The sequence below is a fragment of the Schistocerca gregaria genome, chromosome 2, assembly GCF_023897955.1.
Source record: "Schistocerca gregaria isolate iqSchGreg1 chromosome 2, iqSchGreg1.2, whole genome shotgun sequence".
Lineage (NCBI taxonomy): Eukaryota > Metazoa > Arthropoda > Insecta > Orthoptera > Acrididae > Schistocerca > Schistocerca gregaria.
In genome coordinates this window covers 266580600-266595686 of record NC_064921.1, presented here as the reverse complement: position 1 = coordinate 266595686, position 15087 = coordinate 266580600, and the positions used below count along the sequence as shown (strand labels likewise).

The 15087-nt window shown below is 37.0% G+C and overlaps 1 protein-coding gene across 1 annotated transcript in view; it reads right to left on the bottom strand.

The window, feature by feature from the left end:
- LOC126336848 (replication factor C subunit 4) overlaps positions 1-15087 on the bottom strand; it is a 58410-nt gene that overhangs the window by 17493 nt on the left and 25830 nt on the right. The window contains exons 4-6 of the mRNA XM_050000936.1: positions 8679-8875; positions 7562-7758; positions 708-821 (exon numbers count right to left, since the gene is read on the bottom strand). Of these exons, the coding sequence (XP_049856893.1) occupies positions 708-821; positions 7562-7758; positions 8679-8875 (508 nt within the window). The remainder of the gene's footprint in view (positions 1-707; positions 822-7561; positions 7759-8678; positions 8876-15087) is intronic.

Here is a 15087-nt window from a genome sequence, read left to right as displayed (position 1 = left end):
TTAATTCTTCCTACCATCGGTGTCATTTGTGATGACCTTGTACTTTGTACAGAAACCATCCTAATGTGCCTTATTACATTTGGAAAACCACAGAAAATCTGAATTCGGATGATAAGCGAGTCCATTGCACTATCCTGTGTTACAATGCTTTTTAAAACAATATCAAATTACACTGCACTGCCTGCCACTAAACAGATTGATATAAGATGTTTCTGTCTCTTCTCATACAACGGCAGTGTAAGTTATGTTACTGAATTAATCACAGCATCTCTTCTTTTTAAAAATTAATAACATATTCATGAAAATACATTGTATTACCTTACTATGTAATGTTTGAAATAATGTGTTACTGCTCCATACATTTAAAAAGTAATAAATTAAAAAAGTCCAAATGTCAATGGGCTACTCCTTCTTATGCAGTTTTCTTGTGTGGACATTTTCCTCTACCCAAACTTGAAAACAGTAAAATCTTACACACTTTCTAGGCAAACACCGAGCAACACTTTTAATAATAGTTAAAGTGAGCTATGGCACCAAACTTCATAGAAAGCTACTAAAAAGAAAAAAGAACACCACTTTCTTAATAGATAACTTATCCACATTTCAGTACCTCAGGTAGGGTTTTTTCAGTTGTAAAACATTAAAACATCTTATGGTTAATAAACTATACTGCAGAATGCACATTATTTAAACAGCTAAGTTCTTACCTGTGCTGCTGAATATGCATCCTTAAGATAGTCATCCACAAATACTTTGCACTGTTTGAAATCATTCTTCCTGCAGACTTCTATCAGTCCATTTACAAGTTTTTCTGGCACCACCTACACAAATGCCGTAGAACACACAATAAATAATCATTTTATCACCTATGGACATGCTCTATAAAGATACAACCTCTGATTCAATCAGCTGACATATTTCTTATTTACACTGGGATCTGCATTACGACCTACCTTTCTTAACTACTGTTGTCACTTTTAAAGCACGATACATCGTAATGCCATTGATGAAAGATACCCTTTCCTCGAGTGTGTGTGTGTGTGTGTGTGTGTGTGTGTGTGTGTGTGTGTGTGTGTGTGTGTGTGTGTGTGTTTAAGAAATACTTATACTTACCTCTGATAAGGCACCAACCTTTGCCACTTAAGTAGGTACAGCAGGATGGGAACACATTTTGTTTTGTACCAGAGACATGAATATATTCTTGTACTTAACCCTGATAATCAACATGAAGAGCTAACCCAACACATGATAAAAAGTTTCTTGGCATGTCCAATTGTGCATTTTAATATAAACATTCTACGCTGTTTTGTCATTATTGCTCATGTCTTCTTCAAGAAATGTCATCACATCATCTTGAGGGCTGATATCTGTGCTGGGAGCTCCTCAAGGAGAAAGCACTAGAATGACATCATTTGTCTGGTAACAGTCAGTGTGCTGCTTCTGGAATGCTTGTCTTCATATGAACATGGTTATCTACAAATTTTCTTCTTTTTTGAAATTGTACATTGGCAGCTGACTAATGACTGAGATTTTTGCTATCACCTTGTTCACTAGTTGAAAATGGCTAACAAGGGATGCCTGCATTATCTTCTAGAAATACGTCACAGAGACCTCAGAGAAAGGACACAATTATCTGCCTCGATAGGTCAGAAATGTAGTGGCTACTGTCCAAATTATCAGCTAAGCAAACCACAGGTGATCATGCTGTATACTGAATGGCAACCCACATTATTACATAATGTGCTGGGCCTGTAAGATGTGCACTTGATTTGAGAAAGATGCAGAAAGTAGCTTCAAGCCATCTTCACCCCATTAAGTTACTATATAGCAATGCTATCTCCATGAATTACTGAACTTTCCTCTGTAAAAGTGAATTTGTCTGACGTAGTCCTACACTGGTACACATTCTTGTTAATGTTCATACATTGCTAACTGGATGAATCAGTGGGAGGAAAAAAAAAAAAAAAAAAAGCGCACTTATCTTTGACACAGTTCCTCAGTTGTCCTCATATAGTTCTGTAAGATTATTCCAGTCAAAAAATGTGCATCAGACACTCATCCTCTGTGTGGCAGATATGCTAGTTTCTCAGTTTCAAGAACACACCATTCCCCTTTAGCCTTGTTTAAAATGTGTTGCCTCCTTTCTCCCTTATATGTTTGGACAGAGTGTGTGTGTGTGTGTGTGAATATTTTTACAGAAGTTGTCATCTATTTCTGCCTTTTTTATCTGCATGTCAGCAACTCTTTGCTCATTTTTTTGTAAATAGTTACCTTCACTCTTTCTATCGTTTGGTACTTTTTTACATAATTAAAATGTTTCATTCACCTTTTTATTGAAAGATGTAAAGCATTTACAACACCTTGCATGTGACTGGTACGTTGAGTGCTAAATCCTCTCTTTCTTATGGCTAATATCTTTAGCTTTACATTTTATCCTCTTTCCTATGATTCTGGAACTATATTCACACTGTTTCTTCAAGCAGCTTAATTCCCACTGGAAGAAGGGGGTGGATGGTTTGTGATCATCTAGTCCCCAGAATGTGAACTCTTCCAGGCAGTTTTACACACGAGTTGACAACTTCCTGCACAGCAGATTTAGTTCACGTGATAAACTGCTATATTTAAAACACAAATGACTAAACATCTTAGCAACTGTATACATCACACACCAGTAAAATGGTTTTATAGTAAACATTAAAAGGTTGGCAAAGAAATAATAGGTGCATAATAGTGACTGAGTATACCTGATATTTACATCCCCGTTATGAAAAGTACGCTATTAAAACTGCAAACTAGGAAGGGTAGTAAATAACAAAAATTTTACTCATTGAATAACATAGTAGAAATTATATATAATTCACTTTGTAGATGACTTGGGGGTACAAAGGGTGCAAAATTATGTATGGCGCGGTGCCACCTCTGGTGGCAAAAAATGAGCTAACCAAGCTGGATGCTAACTCAAACAGAGATGGGATAACACATACTGGTATGTTGCTATGTACTGCTTCAACTCTTTGAAAGAGTTCAAGAATCGTAGTGGCTGCTGACCGGTGACCTCCAAGTCTCTCGGAATCCATGATCACATACTTTCAACAGGTGAGAGATCTGGAAAACATGCTGGAAAGAGCAACAGTTCAACACATTTGCATTGATGTGGGTCAGGACAGAATGGCCAACATGTGATCCTGCATTATCTTCTAGAAATACGTCACAGAGACCTCGGAGATAGGACAATTATCTGCCTCGATAGGTCAGAAATGTAGTGGCTACTGTCCAAATTATCAGCTAAGCAAACCACAGGTGATCATGCTGTATACTGAATGGCAACCCACATTATTACATAATGTGCGGGGCTGTAAGACAATGATGACTGCAGTCTGACATTGTTTATTCTTCTCTGGACATCCACAGACAAATATGAATTTCATGGTGCTGTATGACTATTTTAAAAAGAAATGTGTTGTCACCCCTGTATCTAGTGTTGTCACTGGGAGCACCATTGTCAATGTGGTTCTCCCAGCTACCGTGTCCAGGGAAGACACAACAGTGGTCCCTGTGATAGCAGTGCACTGTGCTTCAGGTGCCATCTCATAGTCTGTGCTGATATCTGTTTTGCTGCAAAAAAGCCTATTTTTCTTCTTCTTCTTACACATGGCATAACACAATCCTCTGGCATACAACAAACACTCAAATATGATTTCTGAATGAGAAATCCACTGTGGCATCTTACTTTATATACAGAAGTAGATGCCATTACTATCTACTTTATCAGGTAGGGATGACAGTATAATCATTTGAATATTCAAGCATATAGTACACTGTATGCAATGTGATGATTTTTACATTCCATCTTCATGTTGTTGCAATTGTAATGATCAGCAGTGTATATATTGTAAAATACATCAGCATGTCTGTGTAATTGTTCTATATAAAATACAGTTGCTTATTTGATGTATTTTTTTCTCTCACTGTATATGTACTACAGTTGAGGTTTTCTGTCTTTAACTTCATGGTTGTTTTGAACCCTTACTACAAATCTTTTGTTTCCATTCTCATTTTCAAATAAGATTAAATAACACTTTTCAAACACTTGACGAACTGTATGAACTGTCATTATGTTCCCATGACATAATCAAAATACAAAGAAAATGTAATCTAATTTCTTGTGACACACATCTGCAGAAGCTGCTCACCAAACACTCCTTATTGCCAAAAGGACACTATACTCTGGGAAAAGAATGGACTGACAAGACCATAAGTGCATATCACAGTTCACACAGTCAGGCTTGTTAAATACTTGTTATTGTTGTTATTGTTATGATTATTATTATTATTATTATTCACGTATGGGTCCAATAGGACCACACGAGGTAAAAACAATCAATGTTGCTTTTGATGGATGGCCTTCCTTTGTGTCCAAATTTGTTTCAGCATTTCAGAATGAAGTCTCTTTCTATTATCAGACCGTAGTGTTCCAGTTTGTTTCCTAATTTCTCTCTGAACAACTTTCCAATCATACAACTATTGTCTGAATGTTTTTCTATCTGTAACGGCTGCCTGAGTTATTCCATCTACTTTAATAGCCTCCTTAATCACAGAGATCAATTTAATTGGCCCCATTTTCACCTTACTTCTGTTTTAATAGCATTATACTATTTGTTTTGTCAACCTAGTGCGTGTCATTCTTTTAATCTGCCTGCAAAATTTAAGTCTTCATTTTCTCATGTCACCATGTATCCCTCTAAGCCTCTGTCAAAATAAATGTAACTGTGAATAAAAATAAACATTTACGTGGACACTGTTTTTCCACATGGCAGTGTTTGTTTCCAACACTCTCAAAGGACCCTTAAACCTAGAGAACACATATCTAGGTGACATACCAGGGAATGCTCATCAGCAGCTCCTGGCTGTTGAAGAGCGGAAGGGAAATAAAATATCTCCCACAGACCAAAAATGCCAGAGAGAAAATTCTGATAGCAAATCCAATTAGAATAGGCCCAGCAAGCCAGTAGTGGATGAAATACATGCTTATAAGCATGTAGCAAACCTCGGAAAGTATGTTTATAATAGAAGATGAGCCAGCTACTCCCAACAACTAAGATTTCAAACATCGAACAGACGGGCACTGACAGGGTAGGTGAAGGTGGTGGAATTTGTGAACAGGAGCAGATAGGATATTCTAGGACTGTTAAACAGGTGGGCATGCACATTGTAGTAGTGAATACAGGCTGTGCTGGAGTGGGAATGAGGAAGAAGGAAGATGTGGAGTGGCTGTAAATAGAAGAGGAGGATTGAAAATGGAGCTGACGGCAATAAAAGGAAGGATGGCGCCAGTCAGAGTGAAAGTGAAACAAAAGAATATGAAAATTCTGCAAGTATATGCACCACAAGTTGGATGTTCAGCTGAAGAGGAGTAGGGCTTTGAAGATGAAATGTGGAGACAACTAACTGGATAAAAGACAATGATGATCACAGATATAAATGTACACATGGGCAAGGAACGAAATGAGTATGGGGAAGTATTGGGAGTGGAAGTGTGGGAAAAGAGAAATGAAGAAATGGGAAAAATTTTAGTCTTTCATGAAAGAATGGACTAGCAGTCAATAACACCTGGTTTAAGAAGTAAAGTCATAAAATGATAAGATACAGCTACAATTTGGCGACAGACTACATATGTCTTTCGACCCTCATAACTGCCGTTTGGTTTCAGTAAAGTTGTAAATATCCTTTTGTTCCCTGTATTTTACCTCTCCTACCTTCAGAACTTCAAAGATAGTGTTCCAGTCAACGGCTTCATCTAAGCCCACAAATGCCACAATTGTAGGTTTTCTTTTCCTTAATCTATCTTCTAAGAGAAGTTGTGTGGTGTTCTTGCATTACACAAGCACAATGGAAGAAGTGGAAAATGAATTCATAGGACCACCAATTACCAGTTCAGTATTCAACATCACTTTAAACCCCATGAACAACAATGTAGTGACTGGAACAAACAATATCCATGGTGAGTTTTTAAAGAATGCTGGAGTTGAGGTGAAAGAGTGAAATTTGTGTGTGTGCTTTGAGGATGGAAGCTAGTAAGCTAATTAACAAAAAACTAACCCAACAAAAGTAACTGAGCATCTAATTTGACACAACAACTTTATAAAAACACATCGGAAAGAAAAATCCTGGGGGTGATAATATTGGTAAGGTTCACTTATTCTGCATGAGAAGTGTACAATTCGTTACATCAACATCATATATGAAGAAAGTCGTTACATCAACATCATATATGAAGAAAGTTTTGTGCATGATAATGGATGATAAACTGAAGCTCCGTGGGTTAAGTGCGAGACTATAAATCCAAATATCTGGATCCAATCCCCAGATGCTATCAATCATCAGCACTTCTTTCACCTTTGGCAAAAGTTTAAGCTCACGAAAAATGCCAAGCTGCACTGTGGTTTGGAATCCACATTAAGCTGAAAGTCACACTATAAGTGATTGACTACTCAGTCAGTTCAAATGTCATGTTCCACGATGTTTAAACAGCTCTTGTGTGTAGGAAAGTTTTACCTTAATGAATGATAAGTATCATAAATCATGCACAGTATGTTAGCTCTCAAAGTCACATCTACTGAACAGACTACTGAATTGTAGTAATTGCACATGCTGTTAATGCTTACTATCAATGAGATGTTACTCACACTGAGAAATGTGCATATTTTTAATTTTAACAGACACATGTATCATATTCACAAAATAATGCCCACGGATTAAAATACAGTAAACATTGAAAGAATGCTTTACTTGAATTTTACTCCTTCCTCGAGTATAAATCTTTACTTGATTTTCACCACAAACTTCTTTCTAGTTTCCAGGGCAAAGCATAAAAAAATGAATAGTTCTATTGCAAAAATTGAGAAAATTGATTCAGTAGTCAGACCTCCATAGCGCAAGAATACTTGATCAGCAATACAGTGGACACACTGTATCTGCACAAACATTTGTCATTTAAGGGATTACACTTGGCCAGCTTGCATACTAACAGCAATAAAAACAAAACAAATTACCCAAAAATCTGTGGCTGCAGACTACATTCTAATGATAAATAGTCTTGGTTTTATCTCCAATATCCATAATTTTTCCAAGCCCCAAAGAAATAGGTTATCATGACCTATAAATATTAGTAACTTTACAAAGCATGAAGTAAAATCAATCAATTTAGAAGAGTTACTTTTCTTGCTCATGGCTGATCCTGTTTAAACATGTGAAAACCTGTGAAATATGCCATTCTGTCATTTCTACCCTTTGAAGAGCCCAGAATGATCTAATATTGAAACACTTTGCTGGACTGCTTAATGGCTGATATTTTGCATGTTTGGGAAATTTCTTTATCAACAGCAAGGCATCTAGTACTTTCTTCCAGCTCATCAGAGCACTTACACAACACTTATTCCTTGTTGTCTTGTCTAACATAATTGCTGTCTGCTGCTAACCTTCTCAAAATTGCTCAAAAATACTGAACATTATTGCCCTATTATTCCTCTGACAACCTTTTTATCACTAACATTTTCCGTACCCCAGTGACTTCTAGGACATCACTCTTGTGGACCGTTCTTTCCTTCCCACTTAATCTAACACATGATTGCAGGCATGTAATTGCACGGCGCATGTCACCACCAGACATATCCACGAGACATTCCAAAGCATCATTGTTGTATGTCACTTTCTCTTCTGCGCAAATATATTGTAACCGTTCCAGAATCATAGACCGATCTGCAACACAATAATTCATTCACATGCATTAATTACACTAGGCAATAATATAATAGTGCTGTTGAAACACAGGACAAGAATAATAAAGTCAAATCACAACATATAAATGAATATTTTAAATTCGTAATCCTGTGGTTGTTGGCAAGTGTAAAAACCATAATCTGATTACCGGCATCTTTGAAACCAACAATTCCAAACTATCTTTGTTCTTGGGGTAATTTCCCTATCTTTGCCTCTCTCTAGTTATTGGAAACTATAATTAGTGTTGTATTAACTAAAAATTCTAACCATTTCCATAAGAAGCCACTCTTTGTGAATACAGTCATCTTAATGAGTTCTTAATAACCACATTTCCCATTTTTGATCCACATTCTCTCTTACATTCTCTCTCGTGGTAACACAGGCGTCAGGATAAGACAGAGGTACGAGTCATGAAAATAAACAGCAGAAAAGTAACTATAACAAACTGTGTGTGCATACTGCAGAAACAACACTGTCTTGTTTTAAACCCATCTCTGCCGCCATCATCTTTTCCAGTCCCATATCATCCATATGCCCAGGCAACCACTGAAACAACCAATGTATGTTTTTGAACTGATGTTGTAAGAATGTAATGCTTGAAAGCTAGAGCAGTTGCTGATATCTGTGTGCAAGGCAGATGAGTGATTCACTGTCTTGAGTTTTAATTTACTTTATGTTGTGGAATGTTTATTATGAACATACTATTATTCTAATAATAAAATAATTACATATACCACAAAAATGCAAATTTCTTGTCCAGACACACTGTGCATTGTTGCAAGCAATAAAATCGCTCAGCCACCTATAATTTAATTTAATACAGAAATATTTTTAATGTAGAAGCTATTAACAATTTTACGAATTTTAAAAAGCAACCAAATGCAATATGCACTCCTTACCTAGTGGCTTAAATCTAAATTTTGTGCATCTTGATGTAAGTGGCTCAATAATACGGCTAACATAATTGCAGATAAGACAAAACCGTGTTGATCTAGTTTCTTTCTCCATTGTTCGGCGAAGTGCTGCTTGTGCTGCACTTGTCATTGAATCTGCCTCATCTAAAATGATGATTTTGAATGCAGGACATGGTCGACCACTGAAATGAAATGAACGTTATGTTCGACATATCTTGAAACAGGATACACAAGTTTCCTGAAATTTCTGTAGTGAATAGAATATGCCATCATCTTTTAGGCATGCAGCCAGGATAGTGTTATTTCTAACTACAATATTTCAGCTGATAACCTTACAGCCATCTTCAAAGTGAGTCACTGACAATTTAAAACCCTTGACACAATGCTCTGGAATAAAGGTATGTGTACACCTTTGCTCCACAGCTTTGTGTCAAGTGGTTTAAATTCTGCCAGTGACTCAACTCGGAAGATGGCTGTAAGATTATCAGCCAAAATTTTCGAAGAAATTACACTCTCTGGGATGCATGTCCATAAGATTATGCTATGAAAACATATCCAGTCATAAATTATCAACTACAACAAATCGTAACTTGCACAAAAATCAAAATATTCGAAGGATGAAATTAACACCAATATTTAAGGAACTATAAATCTGAACTACACGTGTGAGATTGGCTATAACAAGTTCAGGTGCCATCTATACAACAACTCCCCTATTTACAATCAAACATTCATATTATTATGTGGGGGGGGGGGGGGGGCAGGGGGAGGCATCGGCACATGCGCGCTCATGTTAGCAGGGCTGGCTCATGAACATTTTCCCCACACATGCAAATTATCATTTGTCATTCGCCTCCCCTTATTTCCCTCGCACCCTCTCAATTTTCACTACTAACAGTGATATGCACTATATACAAATCTTGCAGTTGGGTGCCCCTTTCAGCTTGATGCCCAAACTGGCCATCACTTCCTCCACATTTATTTCTCACTTTTTGAAATTGAGATGTTCCTACTGGTATTGAGCGCACAAATTTTTTGCAAGTTTTAGTGTGAGAAGAACTTCCAGCAACTGGCAATTTCAGCAAGCAATTTTAGCAAGATGCAAGAAACTGTTTCCTCTCAACTACGAAAGATACTTCTCGAGGTTGACAAAATTTAGAGTCATTTCGCTGGTGATGTTCCCATGTCAATGAACTTGCAGCAGTTTACTTGCTATTGAACACATGCCTAAATGAAAGAATTGAAGGATTCATCGTCTGACAGTGAGTGACTAATTTCCAACTTCAAAGCACAACAATAATTACCCAGTGAAGACAGCAATCAATGTGAAAACATGGAGTAGAATTCATATGTTATAAATAACTGAGGAGTCTTATTGAGATGTAAATATATACACAGAGTTGGATTATAAAATAAATAAAATGTAGCTATTGGGTTCTCCAACAGTTATAGTTTATTATGTCTTGATATTTCCCGGAATTGATTCAGTATAATTCCCAACTGCACTCAGAAAATTAACATTGACTGACTGTCCCTAATTTCTTGTGCATGAACAATGGATGAAATGAGACACACTCACATCCTATTCTCCAAAAGTTAAAGCATTATTTGAACAGCTAACTGCTGATGAGAATAAACAGTTACTTCTTTTGTTAGTGCTTAAAACCTGAATAAGGGGCTGTGCCACTGCCTTTCAAATCGGCATCTGTAACCCATAGGCCAGCAAACAGAAAACTGTCCTTGCATTCTGACATAAGAGGCTGTAGAGTGGGCAAAATGACATATCGAAGCTCCAGCACTAAAGCGAGAATGATTAACACATGACCAACCCCCACTGCTGTTGCTGGGACTGGAACACTGTTTGCACAGCATAGCACGAGGACCAGGTAGCCACAAGGGTGACAAGGATTACGTCACAGTTGACATTGGCTCTGCGCCACTTCTTGGGCCTACATAATCAGAAATGATGCCTTGTTACACAACAGGGGTGGGTTGTGAAACCACAAAAATCACTCATTCCAGCAATGCAGTTTGTCATCATCCACAACCAGCTGACAGCTACTCTGTGGCAGTCATAGACATCATGTGGGTCAGTCATGCTTCTGGTAACAGACTCCGCTTCTGCTGCTTGTGGATCTTTGGGCAGCACCAAATCCTGATGCTGCTGGGAGCTGAACTGGTGGCTTCCAGCTGGAGGCCATCTGCTGACTGACTTCACTCGCCTTCAGGTTGCCCACCCAGAGGTACAGGGCCACACCTGGATGTGAGTTGCTGTCACCTGCCTGCAAACACACACTCTGCTACTGCAGTCTTGCATACATAGACTGCTGTCACTGCATCCTATGGCGGGATGAGTTCTAGAGCATGGCGCATCTCTGCTCTTTGCTGCCGCTTGGGTGGGTTGGCTGTACTGACGCAGCATAAGACAGTGTGCTGCAGGGGACCCAGTTACAACACAAGCCCAGTATCCTTATGAGAGCATCGCCGTCAACAGGCTTTGCTGCCATCAGTGCTGCTGTCTGGACCAGCTTGTGCCACTGGGTGCTGACCACAGCAAGCCAATGCCCTCGACTGATATATTAATTATTAAATACATAGTTGTTTTCTCACTGCTTCTATGATTCTAAGACAGTCGACCACTTGGTTCATTGTGGCCTATAGAGAAGTCATTAACATTCGAGCCACCCTGACCTCAATATTCAAGGCTTTGAAGAAATCATGCCAGTATTCACAAGAAATGCTCTAATAAATCAGAACAGACCACAAGGATTGAATTCAAGACAAACTTTACACGAATCTCAGAACGAGTTGTAGCAATATAAAAGACTTCTTTAATTATGCAAGAATGACACATTATTCTTTAACCTATTATGGGCTTTTTTTTATTACTGGCACTCTCTTAGCTCCTTGAATGTGTCTCCCAACTACCTTACCATATATTCCTCCAAATCAATCATGGGAAACTCACAACATTAAAATAGCAAACACTAGTTCATTCTCATTTGGATCTTATGATTGCCAAAATTTGATGGACTGCAGCTCACTTAACGATTCTCTTCTGTACCCAAATTCTGGGTGTACCTATAGATATTTTAACTAATCCTACAGTTTCAGCTTGCATCAAATGAAAAAATTCACAACAGATTTTATAAAGACTGTACTTCTTTACTTTTTGCATCTTTCCCCACTAATAACATGCTTCAGATCCAAGAATGTACAATCTCAACCCATCCATTATATGATGTATGAATTATGACACTGAACTTAAATTATGAAACCTCTACCCTTGTATAACTGAGGACCTCGTATTCATATACATCAATGCAAATGCAAAACAGGAAGTGAATAAGTTGTTTAGAAAGTGGAAACAGTTTTACTTTAAAGACCTCTGCCTACATAGAAGAACATAGTAGAGCAATGAGAGTACATTGTGAGTTTCCCGCTTACAGAAATAAATGCCAACAAGAAAAAGTACACAACTTACAAAAAACAAATATGTAAATAAACAGTAAGCACACGTGCATGCTTCGTTTTACTGTGAAAAAGGGTGATGATAGTAATAAAGCTAGTTTTAGGGCAGCATTCTTGCTGAACATTAATTTTTTGCAAATGGCCCAAGTAAATCTTTCCTTAAAAGCCATGTTACTGTGGAAGTGTCCCACGGAAATAAATTAGTAATTTTTTGACAAAGCGTGGTAATATCTATTTATGGGAGGCAGTGAAGGGCCGTCCCTCCTAGAAAGACATCCAGAGAGAGCCAATACCCCACCAAAGCCAATACTGCCCCATTCAATTTCGTCTGAAGTTAAAAATTATACTGGACCAGTGAGGCTACAACATATACACGGTTACTAGTCAAATAATTTAAAACACGTTTATTCCACGTCAAAATAAACAATTTTGGGAATCATCCCCACCAGAACCCGTCCAGTTTAAATGAAATTTTCACAGCTGTTTCATACAGAATAAAACTAAGCTGCGTAAATTTATGCTCTTGACACAAAAAATTAATGGTTTTAGGAGACTTTCGGTAGGGGGCTAAGAAATGTCTTGTGAGCCCTAAACAGTTCTGACAAAATTAAAGCAGCAGTAAAGTAGGTGAGATATTTGAAGTAACTGCTTGTAATACAGGTTTGCAGCCTGTATGAATTGTTCAAAGGACATCATTTACAACTTTTGGCTGTAAATGTTTTGCACAATAAAAACTTCTAAACTAAGTGCAGGAAATTATGTTCTTTAAATATCTGGAATAGATGCAAAACTTTCTATGTGCCTCATACTGCTAAAATTTCAAGGTTATGATGCTCACTATATTCATACTACAGGAGGTCAAAGTTCCAGAAAAATCTATTGCTACAATTTTTCACCTATTTTGTGACTCCAACATATTGAGTGCCCCATAGCAGTTCTGCAGAGAAGTTACTTGTTATCAACACTAGTGAACTACAACAGTTATTTGTGAGTATTCAAGGAGTTATTAGTATGTAAACATGCCCACAAAATATTTTGCAACCAATTTTGGCATACTTTGATGTCATTTTGCTATTGCTAAATGGTATCACCTCACTTTTTTTTATTCCATTAGAAAGATCAGGTGCTTTTGTATTGTAATAGCTTTTGTTTGCTTTCTAGATCGTCTAGAAAAATTTCAAAAAATGAGATGGAAAATGCCACTATCAATTATTCAAAGACTACTGTTATAATTAGCATTATATAGATTTTTGTATCTTCTGGTGGTGAAATTTTGTTTATTGTTAATGTTTTAACTTTTTATCAATATTTAATCATATCCAGGAAATTAATACAACAATGGAAATAATTAAAAAAGGAAAAAAATGCTACCACTATCCTATAGACAATTTGTAAAATATTTATAAGACATATCCACAATAACTATTTACAGACAATCACTGACTAACATGTTAAAGTGTACTGTATTTTTGTTTTTTTATAGCAGACTGTTTGTTATGTTGGTTGCCACTAATGATTAAATCATATCACATGTTGAGTGTGGGTCGGTCCAGCTCTTAAAGTATATTTGTACAGATAATCTGAAAGTGGGTTGTAGCATGCTCCCATTTTCGAATTTTAACCAAGAAATTGGTAATTTTTGAGTCCAACGGCACAGTGCCTGCAAAAAAGATACCCTCTTGTTTCATTTAGTCAGCAGCTTTGAGGTGTCGTAGCACAAGAGGTCTAATTTTATACTGTGAATGACAAACGATTCAGATGTTGTTGCTGACTTCCTAGCTTGTTCAATCGTCTCTTTGGTCAATTCAGAGGATCATCAGTCCTGTTGCAGTAGTTGTAAAAAACGACTGGCGCCCTAAATGAATTCCACCTTTTATCAACAAAGACTACCAAAATTACACTCAGGTTATAGCCTACAAATAGATTAAATGACCTGCTTCTAGCATAAAGCCTTGTTTTACTTGTTTCATTTCATTCAAAAGTAATGCTATAAGCCTTTTGCAAAAACAAATCATTTATTAAAATGGGTTCTTGTTTTATAAAGAGCAGCTGAATTAAAAAAGCTCACAAATGTACAGGTTATGTCAGAGTGAGTTCACAAGAAACTTGCTGCACTCTTGTCTTTCCAAAAGGCCTCATGCTCATGGTGATGAACAAATTGTAACAGCATAAACTGTCAATTCAAGCTTGCCAAATCTGTGTCACTCTCCTTTAAAATGTCATCCTCGAAATAAGATCAACAAGTCTAATAAAAGCATAAAGTTTCACACATGCAAAGTGAAATTTGTATGCAGACTGCAGTTTCTTGTGGGTTTAAGCCAGATACATTTGTATGGCACAATTCTAATGATCAGTAATGCCTATGTTATGCCGATTATGATGACCTATTTAGTGAGTAGAAGAAAAACTGAGTACCTTCAAGTGCTGAGATTTGTTAACACTCACCCCAAAAAGTTGGTGAATACCATGTGTCACCAAATTTACAGCTCCAAACAGAATGCTACAAGACTAGGAAGTGTAAACATTATGCGGCACTGCCTAACAATAAGAAGACAAAAGTCCTTTTTGATAATATAAAAAGCAATGTTAAGGCTTTCCGGGAGAGCAACAAATTTAGCTGAAATGAAAAGTCTGTAGGGTGTTGAGCATTTTTTTACAAGAACTTTTGCTATACGTTTTACTCTACTGTCCAGTTAATGCTTGTCACTACTATAAATAAATAATTTAGGAGCAAGTGTAATAGCTAATCGATTAGTAAAGACATTGAGTCATTGCTTGGCACATGAATAAGACTGAAAACTTTGCAGGCTTTCCAATCAATCCTTTTTCAAGTTAGAGTTTAAATTATTTACATTCTACCAGGACTTTGCATTGCCATATTTCTAACTACTGCTCAAATATTATTAAGTTTCTTATACATAAT